Genomic DNA, 18,825 nt, shown 5'->3' on the forward strand with positions numbered 1-18,825 from the left:
CGCTTGTTTGTGACACCGGAGGTCCCGGGTTCGAATCCCGGCCAGGGCATGATGAGAAAAGAACTTTTTCTGATTGTCCTGGGTCTTGGATGTTTATCTATATAAGTATTTATTATAAAATATAGTATCGTTGAGTTAGTATCTCGTAACACAAGTCTCGAACTTACTTCGAGGCTAACTCAATCAGTGTAATTTGTCCCGTATATATTTATATTTATATTTATTTATATTCATCGCTCTAACGAAGAAGCCGCTGGGCTTTTTAACTTGGGATTCTTTAGTAAGTAAGGGATACCTTAGTCGCCTTTTAGGACATCCATGGGAAAGAGATGGGAGGATAATTAAGCTGATCCGGGGCCAAGAATGTATATAGAAATGACGAAGGGGATATGGATTAAGTAATAATAATCTTGCCGTGTGATTCTTGGCACTTTAGAATATAATATGTAGATATCTTTCCTACGGATATCATCATAGACGACTAAAAGAAACGCTAATAAACTACAGATTCTTCTTATAGGCGATAGTGTGTGTGACAGGTTGCTAACCTGTCACTGTTTGAATATCAATTTCAACATTATTATAGAGATATTCATTCAAGTATTTTAGTTGCAGAAAGGATGAATCAAGAACTATTTAAGCATTAGAATAGAATAGAATTATTTTCAAAATTGGATACAAGGTAGGTATTACTTACTAATTGACGTCACCATTCAATGGTTTTAATGAATTAACTAGTATGAAATGTTTATTACCACAATACTTTTTGTATTTCGGTGTCAGTACGTACTTAATCTATAAAAATGATAATAAATGCTGTTATAGACTATAAATACCTACTCTTGATAGATAATAAATAAATATCGTTATGACATCACTTGGATTTATGACTTGGACGAAGCAAGAATCGTTTCAGCTTTCGCTTTAAAATTATCGGCCTACATACTATTTCGCAAACAGATTTAAATCATCGAGACCCGATGTCACATAAAAAATCGTGGGAGCTCGCATTCGGCGTGTGAGTCATCCATATCAAATGCACATGGCCAAAAATATGGTCACAGCTGTGGTGTTGCACCTTTTTTGCTGGAATAATGACAAAAATATTGAACTATTTATGTACATACATACATACATAAAATCACGTCTTTTTCCCGGAGGGGTAGGCAGAGACTACCTCTTTCCACTTGCCACGATCTCTGCATATTTCCTTTGCTTCATCCACATTCATAACTCTCTTCATGCAAGCTCGGCGGTTTCGGGTACTTTTGACCTAACCCTATTTATGTAGGTTTATAAAAATGGTGTAGTGGTTAAAAAAAAAGAAATTTACACTTTAAGTAAAGCATTTTCTTGAACCATGTCATCAGAATTTATTGGAAAATATTGAGAGCTTATAAAGTCACGGTGGAGCTTAAAAAATATCCAGACACGATTTAGTCAAAATGTGCCAAAAAATTGGGCTAAATCACATCAGTCAGATAACTAACAGACCAAAACATTAACTAACATTAAGGTAGGCGATGGATGTTTATAGTATGATGCATTTGCAGCGCCTAATGTTCAACTCGTATCTATAATTTTAAATGCATACTGCTGCTATATTCTTTGTTATACTTACTGTACTTAATTTTGTAGTGTAGACTTTACATTAATCAATAGTTATGTATCACATGTGCATAATGTATTACGTAACCATACAGTATTTACTCGTTTATATGACGTATTTCGTGTTTACTATTCTTCATTATACCTTATATTTATAAAATTACAAGAAGTGAGCAAAGTTTGCTTCCAACAAAATCAAAGAATTCCCGTGGGAATGTAGAGCTTTATATCAGAACATTGTTACGCCAATCTTAATCATGAAAGCTTGTTAGTTATTTGCATTGCTTCACTGTAAATTTAGAATTACGCAAAAACACGATGACCATAAAAGGTCGCCACAATTAAATGCCAAACGTTCTCGACCAAAGTATCTACTATCTTATAACAACTATAGAAAAGGTTCGATGTATTTTGCTGGCTAGCATGCACTACAAATTTAGAGAGTTGAGTGTTAGACTGCATTGGACTGCAAACGAACGCTATTAAATGATACTATCGCACAGCAACCGTAAACGCCACAGTACCATAGTTCAGTTTCGAAACGCACTTGCTTGCAACTATTTCTAATCTAGTTCGTATCTATTTTAATTAGACGCTCGATTCGAAGCCCGCATTTCAATCACAAGTCGATTACTCATGTTTCCACTATCATTGTTAGTTAGAGGCATTTTAGTATCGACCATATAAACGACCTCAAAACGGCATTCGACCTAGTCGGACGTAATCAGCTAACATAAGTCGAAATTTGAACGCGAAAGTTTACGTTCCCCAACATAAGTATTTCCACTTTGATGCTTAAGAATAGGTAGGTAAAGTTGAAAATACTTCTTCGTTTCTACGGACACGTGCGGAATGGAGGTATTAATGGAGTGGGGCTCTGACAACAGAGCATTATAGCGCTTCAGAATTCCACGGTGGTTTTGTGTGGTACATTTTCTACAGCGCTGTGGCGCTATCGGGGTTATGACGAACGCGATGACTCAAGCCTCAGTAAACAGTATGCGGGGCGATGAGTCACCGTTTTACACATTCGCGTAGAGCATTTGAGTAGTGTTGTCAGTCTACTGTTGGACTCGTCAAGTAAACGATCGGTCCTAGGCGTTTATAAGCAGATGTTACTGCCACTCGCCTAGAAATATATTAAGTGGGTGAGAAATAACATTCTACAAGAACAGTGTTAGTTACTAAGAACAAGTGTGATAGTGTAAGTTGTATTTATATGTGTGTGCGTAGTGAAACGATCAATAAGTTGGTGATCGTTGTGCTGTGGATACCCTTTGGATTGTAAAACTGGATTGATTTTCAAAATGCCTTCGCACAAGAAATTGATGTCTAAAATGCGCCAGATTGCGCAGTTGATCCTTTTAGTGCATGTGGTAAGTTAACATTAGACTAGTTATATACTAACAACCTTTGTATTTTGTGTATTTCACATTGTGTATAACTTATTTAGACAATTCATAACATCGTAGTTTTTTTGATAAAATATATTAGATGTAGCTTTTGAAGAAATTTAACGAGTAAGATATTTCTAAACGCAAGATGCGTACCGATACCTATGTTAGACGCTTAGTAGAAAGTGAATGTGAAGCTATTGATCATATTATGAATAAATCTATACAATACTCACAATGCATAAGCGATTAGTAGTAAAATTAATAAGTACGCTATGATAACAAATAGGTAAAAGGTGTATAAACATCTTGTTATTAGAGCAATATTAATCCTATAAATCGACTGCAAGAGAATCCTAAGGAACTAAAGGTAATATTCTAGTGAGCAGTACTTTTTGATTAGACGCTTCTTTCCCGAGGGTTGACTTAACTCAGTTACCTACAAGTTGGAAGAGCAAAGTTTATCCCTGTTATAGGAAATATCTGTAGTCGCAACGTAGAATCTTTGAAATTGTAAGAAGACTATATCTCCTCAAGGTTACTATAAGAACGCAAATCTTTTCCATACTAAAACACGAATTGCTTAAATTTGGAACAAGATTTTAAATTGGGACACCAAGTTTAAACAATGCTAACATTTGAAGCGACATAAATTTTGTATATTCTGAGTAGGTACTCCTGTCATCTGCAAAGATTTATCTTGAACTCGGATGAGTTTCTTCAAGACGCTCCTTTTCATTTCTATGAATACGATCTGACAGCTAAACACTATAACAAAAGGTACAAATTTGATCTGTGACCCTTTTGAATTTTAACAATGAAGTTACACTCATAGAGATCAGTTGAATGAGATTCTGTCTAACAAAGCATTATTATAACAAAAACATATATAGGTACATAGATTTGTTATAACTGTACGACTTACTTTTAATTTCTAATAAAAAAGGCAAAGTATGTATATGAAAGATTTGAACAAATTTGGATGTTTGTGTCAGATATAAATTTCGTGCCTAAGGTGAAATGACCTTTGTAAGGAGGTGTTCAAAGTTCTTCCATAATTGCACCCTCCACTGAAACATTCTTGAGGGTCTACTTAAGAGACTGTCGGCCCTTTGGGCGATTCGGACGAACAACTTAGTAATTAAGCTTATTTCTGCGCTCGTTTTGTCATTTGTAATAAGTACGACCCCAGTATCTCCAAATTAATTCGTCGCACAAGAATAATTTGCATTACAAATATATTTTACCTATGTCCTAAAAAAATCAAAAGGTGATTGTTATGATAATACATTATACATTCATCGCAAAGAATTGTAAATATTTTGAATCAATTCTAAGCACGTTAGTTTGTGGACTAGACAGATAAGAGACATTCAGGGCTTCGCGCCAACAAGCTCAAAATAATTGAAAAGCACGTTCGCATCGCCTATGAAAGTGAAAGAATAAAACACAATCTGTTTAATTCAGTTGGACGGGACCTGTTTGCGGTTTCTGGTTTGCCGAACGTGATCAGACACGGGTTGGCGGCGACACGGGACTGACCGTGCCAATTGTCTGCTAAATGCGATGAAATCCTAACGAACTCACTTCTCTCTTGTTATTTCGATCCTAGAAAAGTCCTAGGCGCTAGGTCCTAGGAGAGCAACATTGATCATCGGAATATTCCACGTTCGGTTCTTGTTTGTTATCATCTTATACGTAACATATAACTAATGCAGTCTTTGAATAATCAGTTACTATGCACTATATGTATTGATTGAGTCATTGTTGTTGTAAACAATGTCTATATAGCCGGGTCGAGTCTCATGAGTCACATACGAGTATCCACAACTTTTAGAACCACGTGTGCTAAGATGCAACATTTAGCAACACCGTATATCTTGTTCCAAGGCTACAAGATAATTTATTTCTATTTGATTTCATATGAGATAAGTTTTAGATTTTAACGCTCATTATCATGTGTACGCACATATTTATGTGACATTTTTTATTTATTTATTTTATAATTAATTTTAATACAAGTATCTTTAATACATTCTGTATTACTGACCCAACCTACCTAATATCTTCTATTAATGACCCTATAACATGAGTTTTACTAAACGTAGTAATTTATAAAAGATTACTCATAGTTCGCATATTTATAGGCATATTCGACGTGAATTCAACCTATGAAATGGATATTACCATAGTGGAGTCACGCGACACTACGGCTATTTTAGCCGTCGTCCCAGAAGGCATGTCTCGTATTAATATACCCGAATGACTCATCTGGTCGTCTGAAAGCTGCGTCTTGTCCCACATCCTTCATACAGTTTGGATTACTCATAGCGGGCGAACCCGGAATCGGTCATGTAGACGATATTTGTATCTTTATCGCGACCAAAAGGTCAATATTGCTTTCTCTCTATTTATCGTATTTCCTATTACATAAGCTACATGCCTTAAAGCTCGGGTTTTTTGCACCTTAAAATGGTTTGACAAAGTTTTTGTAGTCGGGTGTCTACCTGGCATCACCATACATTGAAAATTTTGATGCTGTTTTTGTTAGTGCCTTTGTCAATAATTTTACTCTGACATTCCATTGAAAGATTGATTTCGTCATGCATAATAATGCTATTATGTGTATAATTTTTATACTTATTATAATGGTTTGATAGAATGTCATGTATGAACAAGTCATTTAAACTACGTTCTTCCTTATCCTTGTTGAATCGATCGATACAAGGTCTCGTATTGTTTCAAGTAAGCGTCAACTTCCTTCCTTGGCAACTTAATTGCAATATCAGTTTCATACTTCCGGCTACAAATCAAAATGTTGTTCGCATTCAGTTACATTAATTTACTAAAATTTTAAAACTTTGTTATCGTGGGCTATAAAAGCAGATTAACTATAAAAACAAAAATACATGAATAATAATAAAATATAGATCGCAATACTTTTTTGAGATAGATATTTTTCTTATCTTTATGTTTGAGACAACTATTTTCTTGAATCATGTATTCCAGGATTTATTTTGATTCAGAATAAAAGTGCATTGGTTAAAACTACGACTTGCTTACGACATACAGTTACTATTGATATACAATATGGCCCCAGTTAAAGCTATACGCACAGGAAGTGCTCTGTTGACTACTATTCCCCCATTATGCGATACAATTGATGAATGGCCAGACGCGAGCATGTGTGCCCAGCAGAATTCAATTTGATCCCTTTCAGCCAACCCTTATAGATGAATCGCAGCATTGATTTGAATCGGTAAATAAAACGAGCCTCAATAGACACAACCATCTGTGCCTTGAACTAAAATTCACTAACGAATGCATGTTTTTTTATAGTTTTGAGTTTTGGAGTTTCCATTTTTATCAGACTGTAGTAAATAGGTATTTCAATTGTTAACTTTTGTTACTAGACTGTAAATTTTGTTGAAATAATGACGTACTGTTAAGTTAACCAAAAATATTAGAAGTCAATATAATAAACAAAACAGTTGTTGCATTTCTACTTTAAATTATAGGACTGTGAGACATTTTAATTTATTTTTATGAATAATGATAATATATACTGACATGTGTTTGTGTAGTGAACTAATTAGTGTAGGAATTCCAATTATGTCATCTGACCATTTGAGCAAAGCGGTCCGCCCACTTACGCACAAGTTGGACACAAATAACATTCTAAAAACTACTCGTAAAACATAACAAGAAACTAAAATACAGCTGCTTAAAAAAATTGCCTGAGTACAGAAAATGTTAGGATACTTCACTTAGATAAATTGATAAATGAAATTATATATACATTAATGAACATATTGATGTACGGTTGTTGTATGGTCGTGTAAAAAATTAAACAGCTTTTGAAGTTTGCCGTAATTAAGCGTCCCAACGAAATATGCAAATAAAGAGAAATCTCCGCAGACATTGCAAATCAAAACAGGGGTAGGCTCGTTTAATTATGTAAATAAATTTTCATGCACAGCGAGACTTGTTAGGATAGATAGTCCTGATTCTAAAATTAATAAAGCAGCTTAAAAATTTTTACTCTGAAATCAATCGTCCTTGATTCCTTCATCCAAAAAGTACCCTGTGTCAAGTATAGAAGTAATGCTGTGTGATATTTCTGAACCAAAACTGGTGGAATTTACTTGGCATCTAATGAGACATGTGGAAGGCTATCGTTCTAAATACTTGTCGCGCTTTCCCTACGCTTTAAGGACATACTTGGTTATATAATTAATTACTTGAAGAATTATATCTGTGTCTGTCTTATTTTACACTACCATCATTAAACAATGTGCCAGATGATGCTTCCCTTCTATAGCAAAACTTTGAATAAGACTGCCCTCAAGGCTAAACCAGTTCGCGCGTTTATTTTTTTTTTGACTTGCGCCTTTCAATGCTTATTCCTGTTAGTCCTGTTCATTTCAACCTACCAAACAAAGAAGGTGTCATAATTCGGTCTTTCCACAAAAATTAAAGCAACCACCTTATATTACAGCCAAGTAACAAGTGACTCATCAAGGCACAGAACAACGCTTGTCTTAAAAATCATGATTTTTCCGATAACAATACGATGATGTAAGTGAACATTAATAAGGAATTTTGGCAGGCTCGTACTAGTCTTGTTATATAAAATACATTTTTGTGTTATATTGTAATTATTTTATATTTTTCTTAAACATCCTATAAGCTGTAGATATGTTTAAATATTGCACTTAACCGAAAGCCTTAAAAGACTAAATTATCTTGCTGGTTCTAACGAGAATACATTGTTCGTACTTTTTAGTCTCTGATTTGCGTTGCGAGCCATTTCCCCAGCTCCGATTTAACCGATTCGCGAGGGCGTTTAACTTTCCTCATGGAATCTCGTTTCTGCAACGTTTACATAACACATGTGTGTAGGTAGGTGTTTACGAACGTAAGCTCCTTTCGAGCAATCCTTTTGCACTGAGTAATTTAACCCCTAATGAGAGATTGGTGTCCCTTATGGCCCGAGGCGCGGAAGCGGGGTCTCATCACCAGCGGTAATGGCCTGGAATCACCCTTGAATTAAGCAGGTCTTATCGAAACAAATTAGAAAAACGTACGCGTTAATGAATTCTGGTTTAGTGATTGATTTTGGAATAACGTGTGTTGCATTTAGTGTTATTTGAATTGATTTATTAGAATAAGCATTTATGTCTTTAACATTTCCACAGTCCAATAATGTTTCCGTAATTCGAAAATTGAAGATAAGCAGCTTAAAATGACAAAACTAAATTATGAGCACATTCGCAACATAAAAATTTGTCTGACATGACAACGGACTAAATTTGGCAGTGTCCCTAGAATGTTATCACCTCATCGTATCGTCAATGCAGGCACAATATCTCATAATATTCTTTATATCCGTCCCCATAAACACAAACGGGTCTGGTAATGACGCCCCGTTGAGGGGAGAGGACGTCTAACCGACCGTTACGGTCGGCGGATATGTGACCGCTGCATTTTATTACCACTTTACTCTGCCACGTAATCGACCTTCATGATGAAGGGCTTCTTCCCGACTAATAGTCGCCCGATATTCATGCCTTCCAACATACCTTCGAAGTTTCTAGAACATTTAATTCATTCAGCTTTTGTCATTGTTGCAGGTCGAATTTTTAGAGGCCTATTGCACACCACGAGACACAGCCCGTCGCTCTCCTCAAAGGAATCGTCGGTCCAGAGAGCCACGCCGATCGCCGGATACAAATAAATGGCGTTACGACTCACGCAAGTCTAACTACGACTTTGAGTCTCGCCGGGCGTACGATTACGAGTCTGGACGAAGATATTACGAAAGAGAATACGACGGTGACTCTGGACGACGCGTGGAATTTGACGCCGAGTCAGCGAGGCGACGCGCTGACTACGAGTCAGCTAGAAGAACAGACTTTGACTTAACAGCACCTGGAGTTTCCAGGCATAGTCCTGAAGGTGCCCCAGAAGCTTCAGCAGAATCACCGCCTGAGCCAGCGCCTTCTGCCCCTTTGAGGCACGAGAGACAGTCGCATCACAGATCGCAGCCTTATTACGAATCAGGTGAGTTTTTGGCACACGATTAAAAGTTGATATAAAATTTTCTGCTGCAGAAAGCAATTCTTAATCTTCCGATTTGATAAAATGAAATGTTGGATATTTCCTATCGATGTATAAGATCTCTGATATTTCGGTCTTATTTCCTATTTCTACCTCCCAACAGGATTCTATAAGCTTTTGCTATAATAACTGTAATATCTTATTTCAATGTTTAGCTTTAAATTTTATTGCTTACTTTTAAATCAACAGTTATAATTCCACTAAGTATGAACATATTTTGCCTCGCAGCTACTATTTTAAAGAAATCGAATTGTTCGTTGTAACTAGAATCTATACTTCCGGCCGTTCTATATTGTAATAATAGAAGCAACAAAGCAACAAAATAGCATTGGCAAAACAACGCCCGCAAAACATCCAACCAATTGAGTGACGAAACGTTAGTTGATATTGTTTGTCAGAGTCAGCGAATACCGGACATAGGATGTAATGAAATTCCAGTAAATCTATGTCACTCTGCTAAAAACTTATTATAAATTTATTATTATAATTTTATGTGCAATAAAGGGTATTCAATTTATCAATCTACTCTTTAATAATTTGACTTAAAAAGCGACCCATATTATTTTATTCTCGCTGCATCATCAACTTTATAAATAACAAAATGAGCTTCTTAAACATAACATGTCTACAGTGGTTTTCCCTAAATTATTGTGGATTTATTGCATTAAGCCGCGGTTCAATTTTGAATTCCTTTCATCATCTTAATGTAGGCATTTAAAATAAAAGCATAGTGCGCTTTGTTTCTCTGTAAATTTTTAAAATACCTTCACCTATTTTCTTAATTTTTATGCTTTGTGTTATAATAAATTACAAATTCCTCTAACTAGTTCTTCTTAAACATAACGACCACGAGCTCTTTAGTTTTGAGAGCAGTGTCCTAGCTCATCTCACACAGGACAAAGAAACCTTTCTCCTAGCCCAACAATCCCTCGAGCCTAACGCTTTGTTCTTAGTTTCCGTGGTTTTAAAAGTAGTTCTTCAAGACTGTCCTTTGAGAAAAATTCTAATATGCTTAATTATGTATTCTTTTCTCATACTACAACTTCTTTTCACAATTGGAAAAATAACAATACGAAGAAATTAATTTAGAGCTAGTAATTTTAACGTAACTAAATTTTTTTTTTAACTCGAACTATCATATATTATAAAGAATCATTCTCTCATTTAAATGTATAATCACGTCTATATCCCTAACGGGGTAGATAGAGCCAGCAGTCTCGAAATTCTGACAGGCCCATTCAGCTGTTTGGTTTAATGTTAGAATTGAGATTCAAATAGTGATCGGTCGCTAGCCCATCGCCTAAAATAAGAATCCCAAGTTTAGAAGCCTATCCCTTAGCCGCCTTTTTAAGAATCAGTATTACAAACATACAATGTAGTCAGAAATATATTTGTACCTGTTTCAATGATTGCATATTTTTATTGCCCAGAGACACAGGCTTCCGCACTATTGTGACTACAATAGCAGTTTTAATCAGCCCTTTTGTCGTCTGTCCGCTGATCTAGACTGGGAATATACTCGTTTCTGTAATAAGCCTCGTATCTTTGATTGCGTTTCTCTTTCATAGCAAATACTTTTCAATCAAAGAAACTGTTTCATAACGGTAATTAATCCGGAGTTGATATCTTTTGTTTATGTAAATACCCGCTTTATGTTCAAAGTTTAAGTCTCAATTATATATTACATTATATACCTATGTAAGTTCTAAGTGACTTTTGGGACGTTAAGACACATAATCTGTTACTAATCGGCTTGAGCACAAAACATTGTTCTCCTAAATATTGAGAGCTTTTAATACGTACATACATATAAAATAGAAACGCAAGATTATCATCTTTATTATATTTCCGAAAGTAAAATTGTGACGACATGAACAATTCAAATATTTGAAATGTATTCTAAATCTAGGCGAATGAGATAGCACCGCAAATAAGTCATCAATGTACATTTAGCTGACATGTTTTAGAAAGACATTTAACACGTTAATCGCGACGATTTAACAAATTTCGCGCCGGGGCTGGTCATCCACGCGGAAAAGCAATTACGTGCTGTAATGACGTCACTTACTTTCCACCCCCACTCTCAATGGCGCTAATAGACAATTTGCCCATGTTTTCGACTTTTTGTTTGAACGGCGACATGTAGTTGACTTTTCATGAGATGGCTTTCGTGATGGAAAATATTTATGAAATCGTCGTCGTTGAGACTTTAGTACAAATGGTAAAATATATAATTAGACACTAGGGAGAAGTAACAGAAACTTTTTGGAAAATTAAAAAAGACACAGACACAAAGAGGAAGCCTATGAACTACTAAAACAATGCCCACGGAAAATGCAAATAAGGTAACATAAAATGCGGAATAAAAAATAAAAACAAAAGGACTGTGGTTTAGCGAAAGCATTAAAAAAAGTTTATTAAAAATGGCAAGCCGTGCTTGGTCTACGATTCGTTAGTTCTTTCCTATCGTCGTTGCTCGAGGGTTTTTAAATCCAGACTTTTTTATGTTCACGAGGCATTCAGAAGGAGCCCTTTGTTGTGCGAAGCAAGAAATTCTCATTAGGGGTATTTCCACGTACCTTTGAAATAACATTAGCTCAGCGTGTAGAAGGGTAATGTAGTCATTAAACAGGGAAAAGTCCTTCAGTTTTATTGAATTAAAGATATATTTTAATGTAGGGTTTAACTTCGCAGAGGGAATTTTTGCTGATATTAATATTGCAATACCATACACTTTAAGTACATATGCACTGTGGAAGGTCTTGATAAAAGATTATCGTAATGTCACGCCCCGGGTATCTTATCATTTAACATTCGCATAAATGACAAAAAGCTCAAGATAAAATAAATAAAAACATGATAATGACGCACAGAATTAATTTTTGAAATGTTAATAAAACCAAATTTTCAATTCAAACACAAATTAAAGTCGAAGTCGACAACTTTGACCCGTTACAATACAGGAGTCTAATGAATCTTTCAAAAGCGTCCGAAATAGGACGTTTATCAAGAGCACCCTTTGTCCTCTCACCTCACCCTTCGAAGGGTAAACAACTACTGGAAATGATGTTCAATTTATTTTCACAGTCGAAGGGTATAATTGTCAGAACTGAAAAATCATATCCATAGAGAAGTCACCAAATATTATAAATGTTTTAATTTTCATTTAAAAAGTAAAGTGTAAATAAAAAAATGGAATTTTCTTCATGGAAGAGAAAATTTAGATGCTCATTAAAATGTCAAGATTCAAGTCGACATTTTAAGTTTTTTGCATGAATTATGGAATAGGATTTATAAAAGACATTTTCTAGAAGATAGTTTTTTCAACGATAGAAATTTCATTATTTGAATCGCTTTGTAATATTAAAAATATATTTTTTTGTTCCAGAATCATCTTCAGAGGATCGAACATCATCAACTGAAGAAGAGGACGAATTTGGTGAATTTGATCCATTTGCGACAGCACCATCCCTACATTCACCGGATAGTGGTCGATCTGATCCCAGATACGCAAACGCGCCACGAAGAAACCCAAGTCCATATTATTACGGTGACTTATTCAAGACTGCACCTCCAGGGCCAGCTCCTTCAGCGCCCACCATTTCAACTACGTCTTCACGTGGCCCTCGTTACCGGAAGTCAGCAAGTTTAGACGCTCCACACGTAGCCCCCAAACCTAATCTGCCAAAAAGATTTTCTGTCGCCGAAGATGGTTTTCGTGAGCTAGAGCGGTCATCGTCTTCGTCTGGTGAGAGCTCGTGGATGCCACCGAGGCGTCGCGGGCGCGACGCGGCCGGCTGTGCGTGCGCCGCGCCCGAAGATGTAGAGGAGCATCATTCTTCTCGCAGCGTCTTTTACGTGCCGGCGCCGTTGCCCCGCTGGCCGCAAGAGATGACCACCCGCCAGATTTATGAAACTGCATTTGATTGCAAAATTGCAAGGTCGGACGATGACTTGGATGACTTTGATCGTGTTAGCAACCATCCAGCACTTCTACAGGCCGATGATAGAAAAGTTATATCTTCTGCTTCATCAGCATTCGAAGCCGTTGAGCGAAGTGAGCCTGATTACAAAGGTCGCCGAAAGGTGACGATGAAAACAGATAGTGTCAGACGCTCTAAAATTCCTACTATTCGTCAAAAGCGAGAAAATGAAGGCAATTCGTGTATTTTATCGGAGGAATTAGAAAAAGTGCACATTGAAGAAGAAGATCGTGCGTCTACTTCTCAATTACCCCTAAGAGGATATACACCGTCACCACCATCTACAGCTCCGTTACCAACTAAGTTTCAAAAGGACGGATCTGCTATGAACAGTATTAAGAGTGCTCCCAATCTACCACAAACACAACCAGCACATCCTCGTCTAAAAGATTTAAGATTACCGGTAAAGTCATTACGAGCTCGTGAAACACCTACAAGTAGCGATGCAAGTATGGCTGATGTAAAAGGCTCAGCTTCAACTGAACTTGATATAGGACAGCGCCTAAGGGATTCTAGCCGCGAGTCCCGAGATGGTGATGATGAGAGGCAATCAAAAGACGGTATTTTTTTAGAGATTAAGGGCCGGCCCACATCCGATTCTGACACACCTGAAATGAATCGGTATTCGGGGCCAAAGGGGGTCGGTCCTATAATGGAGTTTAAAGGAAGGCCCAGCGTAACTCGTCCTCGACGCAAGTATTCAAGTACAGAAAGTATGGCTACTAGTAGCAGTGGAGGAAGCATGGAGTCCTTACGGAGTAGTAATAGTGAAGGAGACCGCAGTAGTAGTAGTTCAGAAAGCCGTCACTCATCATCTCTTAGTTCACATAGTTCAGATTCTGGAAATGTTCCGTTTACTAAGTCTCACCACATGCAACTGTCGGGGTTTGGGCACCATCCCAATAAGTTGCATATTTTAAGTCCCATATCTGACAAGTCTTCACAAGAACCAGCATCAGAAACCTCTGACAATAACAAAAATAACAATTCACAAAAAGTATCCCCCGAGGATGTTGATACGGGAAATAATACAATTCAAACAACAGTCGAAATCGTTGCTAAGCCCAAACGCCGTGCTTTGCAAAATAGAAATCTTCTGAATTTAACATTTAGGCATTCGACCACTGGAGACTCTGAAATTCAAGGATCAGACAGTGGTATATCAATACACTCGCGGGAAGGCTCGGATTCAAGAAATACATTTAATAACTTCAAAAATAATACTGAAGAGACTCGTAAAGATGAGGACGTTGACTTGTCCGACCTTCCTTTCGACATGCCAAAATTGAGGAGACGACGGGCTGAGGCTGAGGCTGACTTGCGATCCTTGCCATTTGATATGCCCAAACTACGTCGCAAATTACGAGGACAGTCATTACAGCTCAATAATGACTTTGGAGGAGCCATTTCTAATGCTTCGTCGAGTCAAAGTGCTGAGGATTTGAATCAAGGTTGGTATGATTATTATATATGAAAATGATAAATCTTAAATTTTTTTCGTGTCTTCATTTCGTTTGAATCTAAAATCGCAACAAAAATCAAAGATAACCTTGGCAGTTTCTTACTGTTTTTCCAATAATCTCATTGTGTCAGAAGAATTTACATGTCAAACTTGGATTGAAGTCGAGGGTCTGTCGGCTCACGTCTTTGGATTCTCCTAATTTGAAGTTACCCGCACTGAATTATTCCGATTAAGACGTATGACTTCAGAATCCACGAGAAATACTCTGGTCCGACGCCCTCGCTATATTTAATTTGCTTGAGTGCTTTTTGAGGGAACTTTTTCCTGTATATGTTGCGAGCAATTTGTAAACGTTCCCTTGAGTTAAGAGTTCGTAATCTTCGTAGATCGCGTGCAGTTTGACGAATAATGAGTTGAGACTAGAGTTTTTTTTCTTAAAGTGTATTGAAGTAAACGTAGACGGTTAATGTATTTCGTTTCATTTTTTTCAGGGAACAAACATCGGGCAAAGCTAACGTTGAATTTCGACAGCGGTAGCGGCGGTTCTAGCAGTTCAAAGGGACTGCATCTGAATTTGGGACCCATAGCCCCGCCGCGGGATCTCGTTGATGCCTCGCTTCCACTCGATCGTCAAGGGTGAGTAAACGGTTCTTTTTAAATATTAAAATACCTCCTTTAAATCACATTGACAATATTACTAGTGTTATTATTTTTCTTTCGCCTGGTGTCATCGAAACTAAGTGTTAATTTATGTATTATTTTAATTTTCAGGTGGTACCACGGAACTTTATCTCGAGTTGAAGCTGAAGGTCTGCTGCGAGACGCAAATGAAGGAGCATTCCTGGTTAGAAATAGCGAATCAACGAAACACGACTATTCACTAAGCTTAAAGTAAGTATCTTCTTATATAAAACAATAATTATATAGAAACAGCAATAAGTTATATAGAAACTACATACATTGAAACTCGCCTCATTTATTATTTTTATCATTATACACAATTTTTATTCTCCACTTAAAGCTAACCTAACCTAACAATTTATCTTTCCAGGTCGATTCGCGGTTTCATGCACATGCGGATCTGCCGCAATGGTGAAGGTTACACATTGGGTGGTGCTGCCACGGCATTCCCTTCGGTTCCTGCCCTCATGAAGCATTACGTCACGGCACAAAGACTACCAGTGAGAGGTGCGGAACACATGTCCCTTTCCACACCTCTTCAGGCTGTTCTACTTTGAAAATACTTCAAAAATACCGAGTATTCGAAAATTTTCACAAGTCTAGGAAATGACAAAAATCGGAATTAACCACGCTCTATCGCTGGTCATGATTTTATTGTATGTGTAGCTTTTAGTAATCCAGTTATTATACCAAAGAATCTTAGGGCTATCCTAAGTGATATTATTGTTAGGCTGTAATGCCTTTTGTACATTTTAATACTAACTTGCACCTCTATGCATTGATTTACGTATATTACTAGTCTGAAAACCGCAGCAACCTGCATAGTGTATTAATTTATTCGCATATAATCATGTTTATTTCATATAACTAATTGTATTCAACATATATATCTGCAGAAGGTTTAAGTACTTATGCTTGACATTACTCATTCATTTATCTTAGAAGTTATCAGTATAATAAACTTGATTACTCAATGATATTGTAATATCACAATTGACGCAAACGAAGCGATATAATGCTACCTAGTTGTTATTGATACCGCATTTTACAGTAATATAAAAGAAGCAATCTTTATGAATCACTGTGCTTACTTTATCAAACTTGATAAACACAAGAAATAATGTTTATTTGCCTCTGTATATACACAAATTGTTTTCATAAGCATGGCCTAAGTATTTAACCACAATGTTATAATTGTACTCATTGTTTACCGAAAAGGCAAATATAACTGAGATCAAGGCGTAAATGATCAGTTGCACATTTTAATTCGATCATATAATGTCTAACAAGGTTACATTGGTAATTTTGTATGCAACAAAATTAATGTATGTACGAGAAAATCGTAACTAAATGTTAAAGTCTTAATACTTATGTGTTAAGGTTTATAATCGGTAACCAGTATAAAAATACCTTGGTGACTCACCCGATAGGACGGCCAGTCACGAAACTATATCGATTGACTCAAATGACTGCTATCTTTCTATCATCTTACCTATACAGCGACATGAGTTTTCATGTCATGAATAAATCATGATTACAGGTCACATCTGAAAGATAAGTATATTCATGGTCAGATGAACCTAAATTAATATCCATACAAGGTAACGCCTAGTCAATAGGCGAGTAAAGCGACCAGGCTAGCGGAGAAAATGGATGCCTAAACCTTTATTTTTGCTTCGTAATTATTGCTAATATAATAACTTTGTTGTAAGATTAGAATCTTGCCACTAATATTAAACGAAGTGAGCTCGAAAATAGGCGGCCAATTAATATAGATGATAGCTTTTGTGTCGTTCTCAGTTTTTATAAGTCAACCCCAAGTGACGGCACATAGCATAAGATGATAGAAAAAGAATTGCACGTGTTATGTAATTACCACATTGACTTATTTATATTTTTTGTTATATAGAATTAAGTAGATATATTTAATGGTAACATGGAGTCTGTGGTTATTTTAATCATTTTATTTAAACTGAAGCATCATTCGGATTTGTTTCACAAAAATAATTTCGTTTTATTATTTTAAATATGAGTGATGTAAAGAGGAGACAGTAGCGACCGTTCTTTCTGTGATTTTGATTTTTCATAAGATAAAAGCCAAAAATGTTGTGTGTACAATTAAGTTCATTAAAAGTATTTGACTATTAATAATTTCGTAAATAACGAGAATATACTAAGTTGTTGGTGTAAAATCAACTTGATCTCAACGTATCTTCCTGGTAGATTCAGTTACCTTAGACTTAATTTTATTTGTACCTGATTTGATTCAAGATGTGTTATGTGAGACTTAAAATCGTTCAGATTTATTTTGTTAAATTAATAACATAGATTCAGTAGTAATATTTAATCGGTAGATGTAAATGAGAACGAGCGAATTTTGATGTGAGAATCTTTATTAAGAATACTGAACCACCGCAAGGCAGCTTGTTAAGACAAGTATGCATCTAATTTTAAATTAAATAAGACTTAGTGTAGTGTTAGAATTAAGTTTAAAATATTTTCACATAAATAACTGTCATAAATATTTTGTACGTTTAGATTATCGCTAACAAAAAAGTTTTAAAAATCATATAAGCGCATATGATGCGTTAATTTTTTTAATGTATTAAAAATCTAAATATTATCTTAAGTAATTTATGTGAAAATACTTTATTTTACTAATTGTAGTATCGCTTATCGAATATAGGATTATGTGTAACGAAGAATAGGTATTATTGGAAGATTTGGAAGTGTCAAAATTTTTTCAACAAGAATAGGTCGGGAATTCATGTTAGGTAAAAATTATAGCTTATAGTAGTTATAATCAATTGTAATTTTGAAGGTGTAGTTTGAAACCGATGATAAAATAAATTCCATAAAATATTTGGTTATTTTATTTACGCCACTTTATCCTAAAATGGTTACTTCCGATAAGATGTCCATTACCTGTCTAATTGCATATAATGGCATATATATACATATAATCACGTATATATCCCTTGCGGTGTAGTCAGAGTCATCAGTCTTAAAAATATTGAAAGGTCACGTTCAGCTGTTCGGCTTAAGATGGAATTGAGATTCAAATAGTGACAGGTTACTAGCTCATCACAAGAAGGATCCCAAGTTTATAAAACTTTTTCTTAGTCACCTTTTACGACATCAATGGAAAGATCCGATTCTTAAGTGCCGATAACCACACTGCGAAGTGCCGAGAACCATGCGTTGAACGTACATTACCTACATTTTTTTGGCCATAATAAAATCTAAAAATGGAAAATCCTGGTCCCCTTTGCAAAACAGTCTAAAATGAAATAAAGACCTAGTTGTACCTATTGTAATCAAATTAAGGACGTCCAGGTAAAGGGTCAGGTTAAAAGTACCCGAAACAGCCGAGCTTGCATGAAGAGAGTTATGAATGTGGATGCAGCGAAGGAAGTATGCAGAGATCGTGGCAAGTGGAAAGAGGTAGTCTCTGCCTACCCCTTCGGGAAAGAGGCGTGATTTTATGTGTGTATGTATGTTGTACCTATTGTAAAAATTTTAATTATTCAGTAAGTATATGAATATTTTTATGAAACGAAAGGTACTAATATTATAA

At 35.9% G+C, this 18,825-nt stretch overlaps 1 protein-coding gene across 1 annotated transcript; it reads left to right on the forward strand.

Moving 5' to 3' along the window:
- Nucleotides 1-2,644: 2,644 nt before the first annotated feature.
- On the forward strand, nt 2,645-18,110 carry LOC106129735 (uncharacterized). Its single transcript, XM_013328392.2, has 6 exons — nt 2,645-2,984; nt 8,636-9,065; nt 12,511-14,556; nt 15,059-15,203; nt 15,339-15,458; nt 15,619-18,110. Exons 1-6 carry the CDS (start codon nt 2,916-2,918, stop codon nt 15,803-15,805), a joined length of 2,997 nt encoding a protein of 998 aa, XP_013183846.2. The 5' UTR covers nt 2,645-2,915; the 3' UTR covers nt 15,806-18,110.
- The last annotated feature ends 715 nt before the right edge of the window (nt 18,111-18,825 follow it).

This window comes from Amyelois transitella, chromosome 16, assembly GCF_032362555.1.
Source record: "Amyelois transitella isolate CPQ chromosome 16, ilAmyTran1.1, whole genome shotgun sequence".
Classification (NCBI taxonomy): Eukaryota; Metazoa; Arthropoda; class Insecta; order Lepidoptera; family Pyralidae; genus Amyelois; species Amyelois transitella.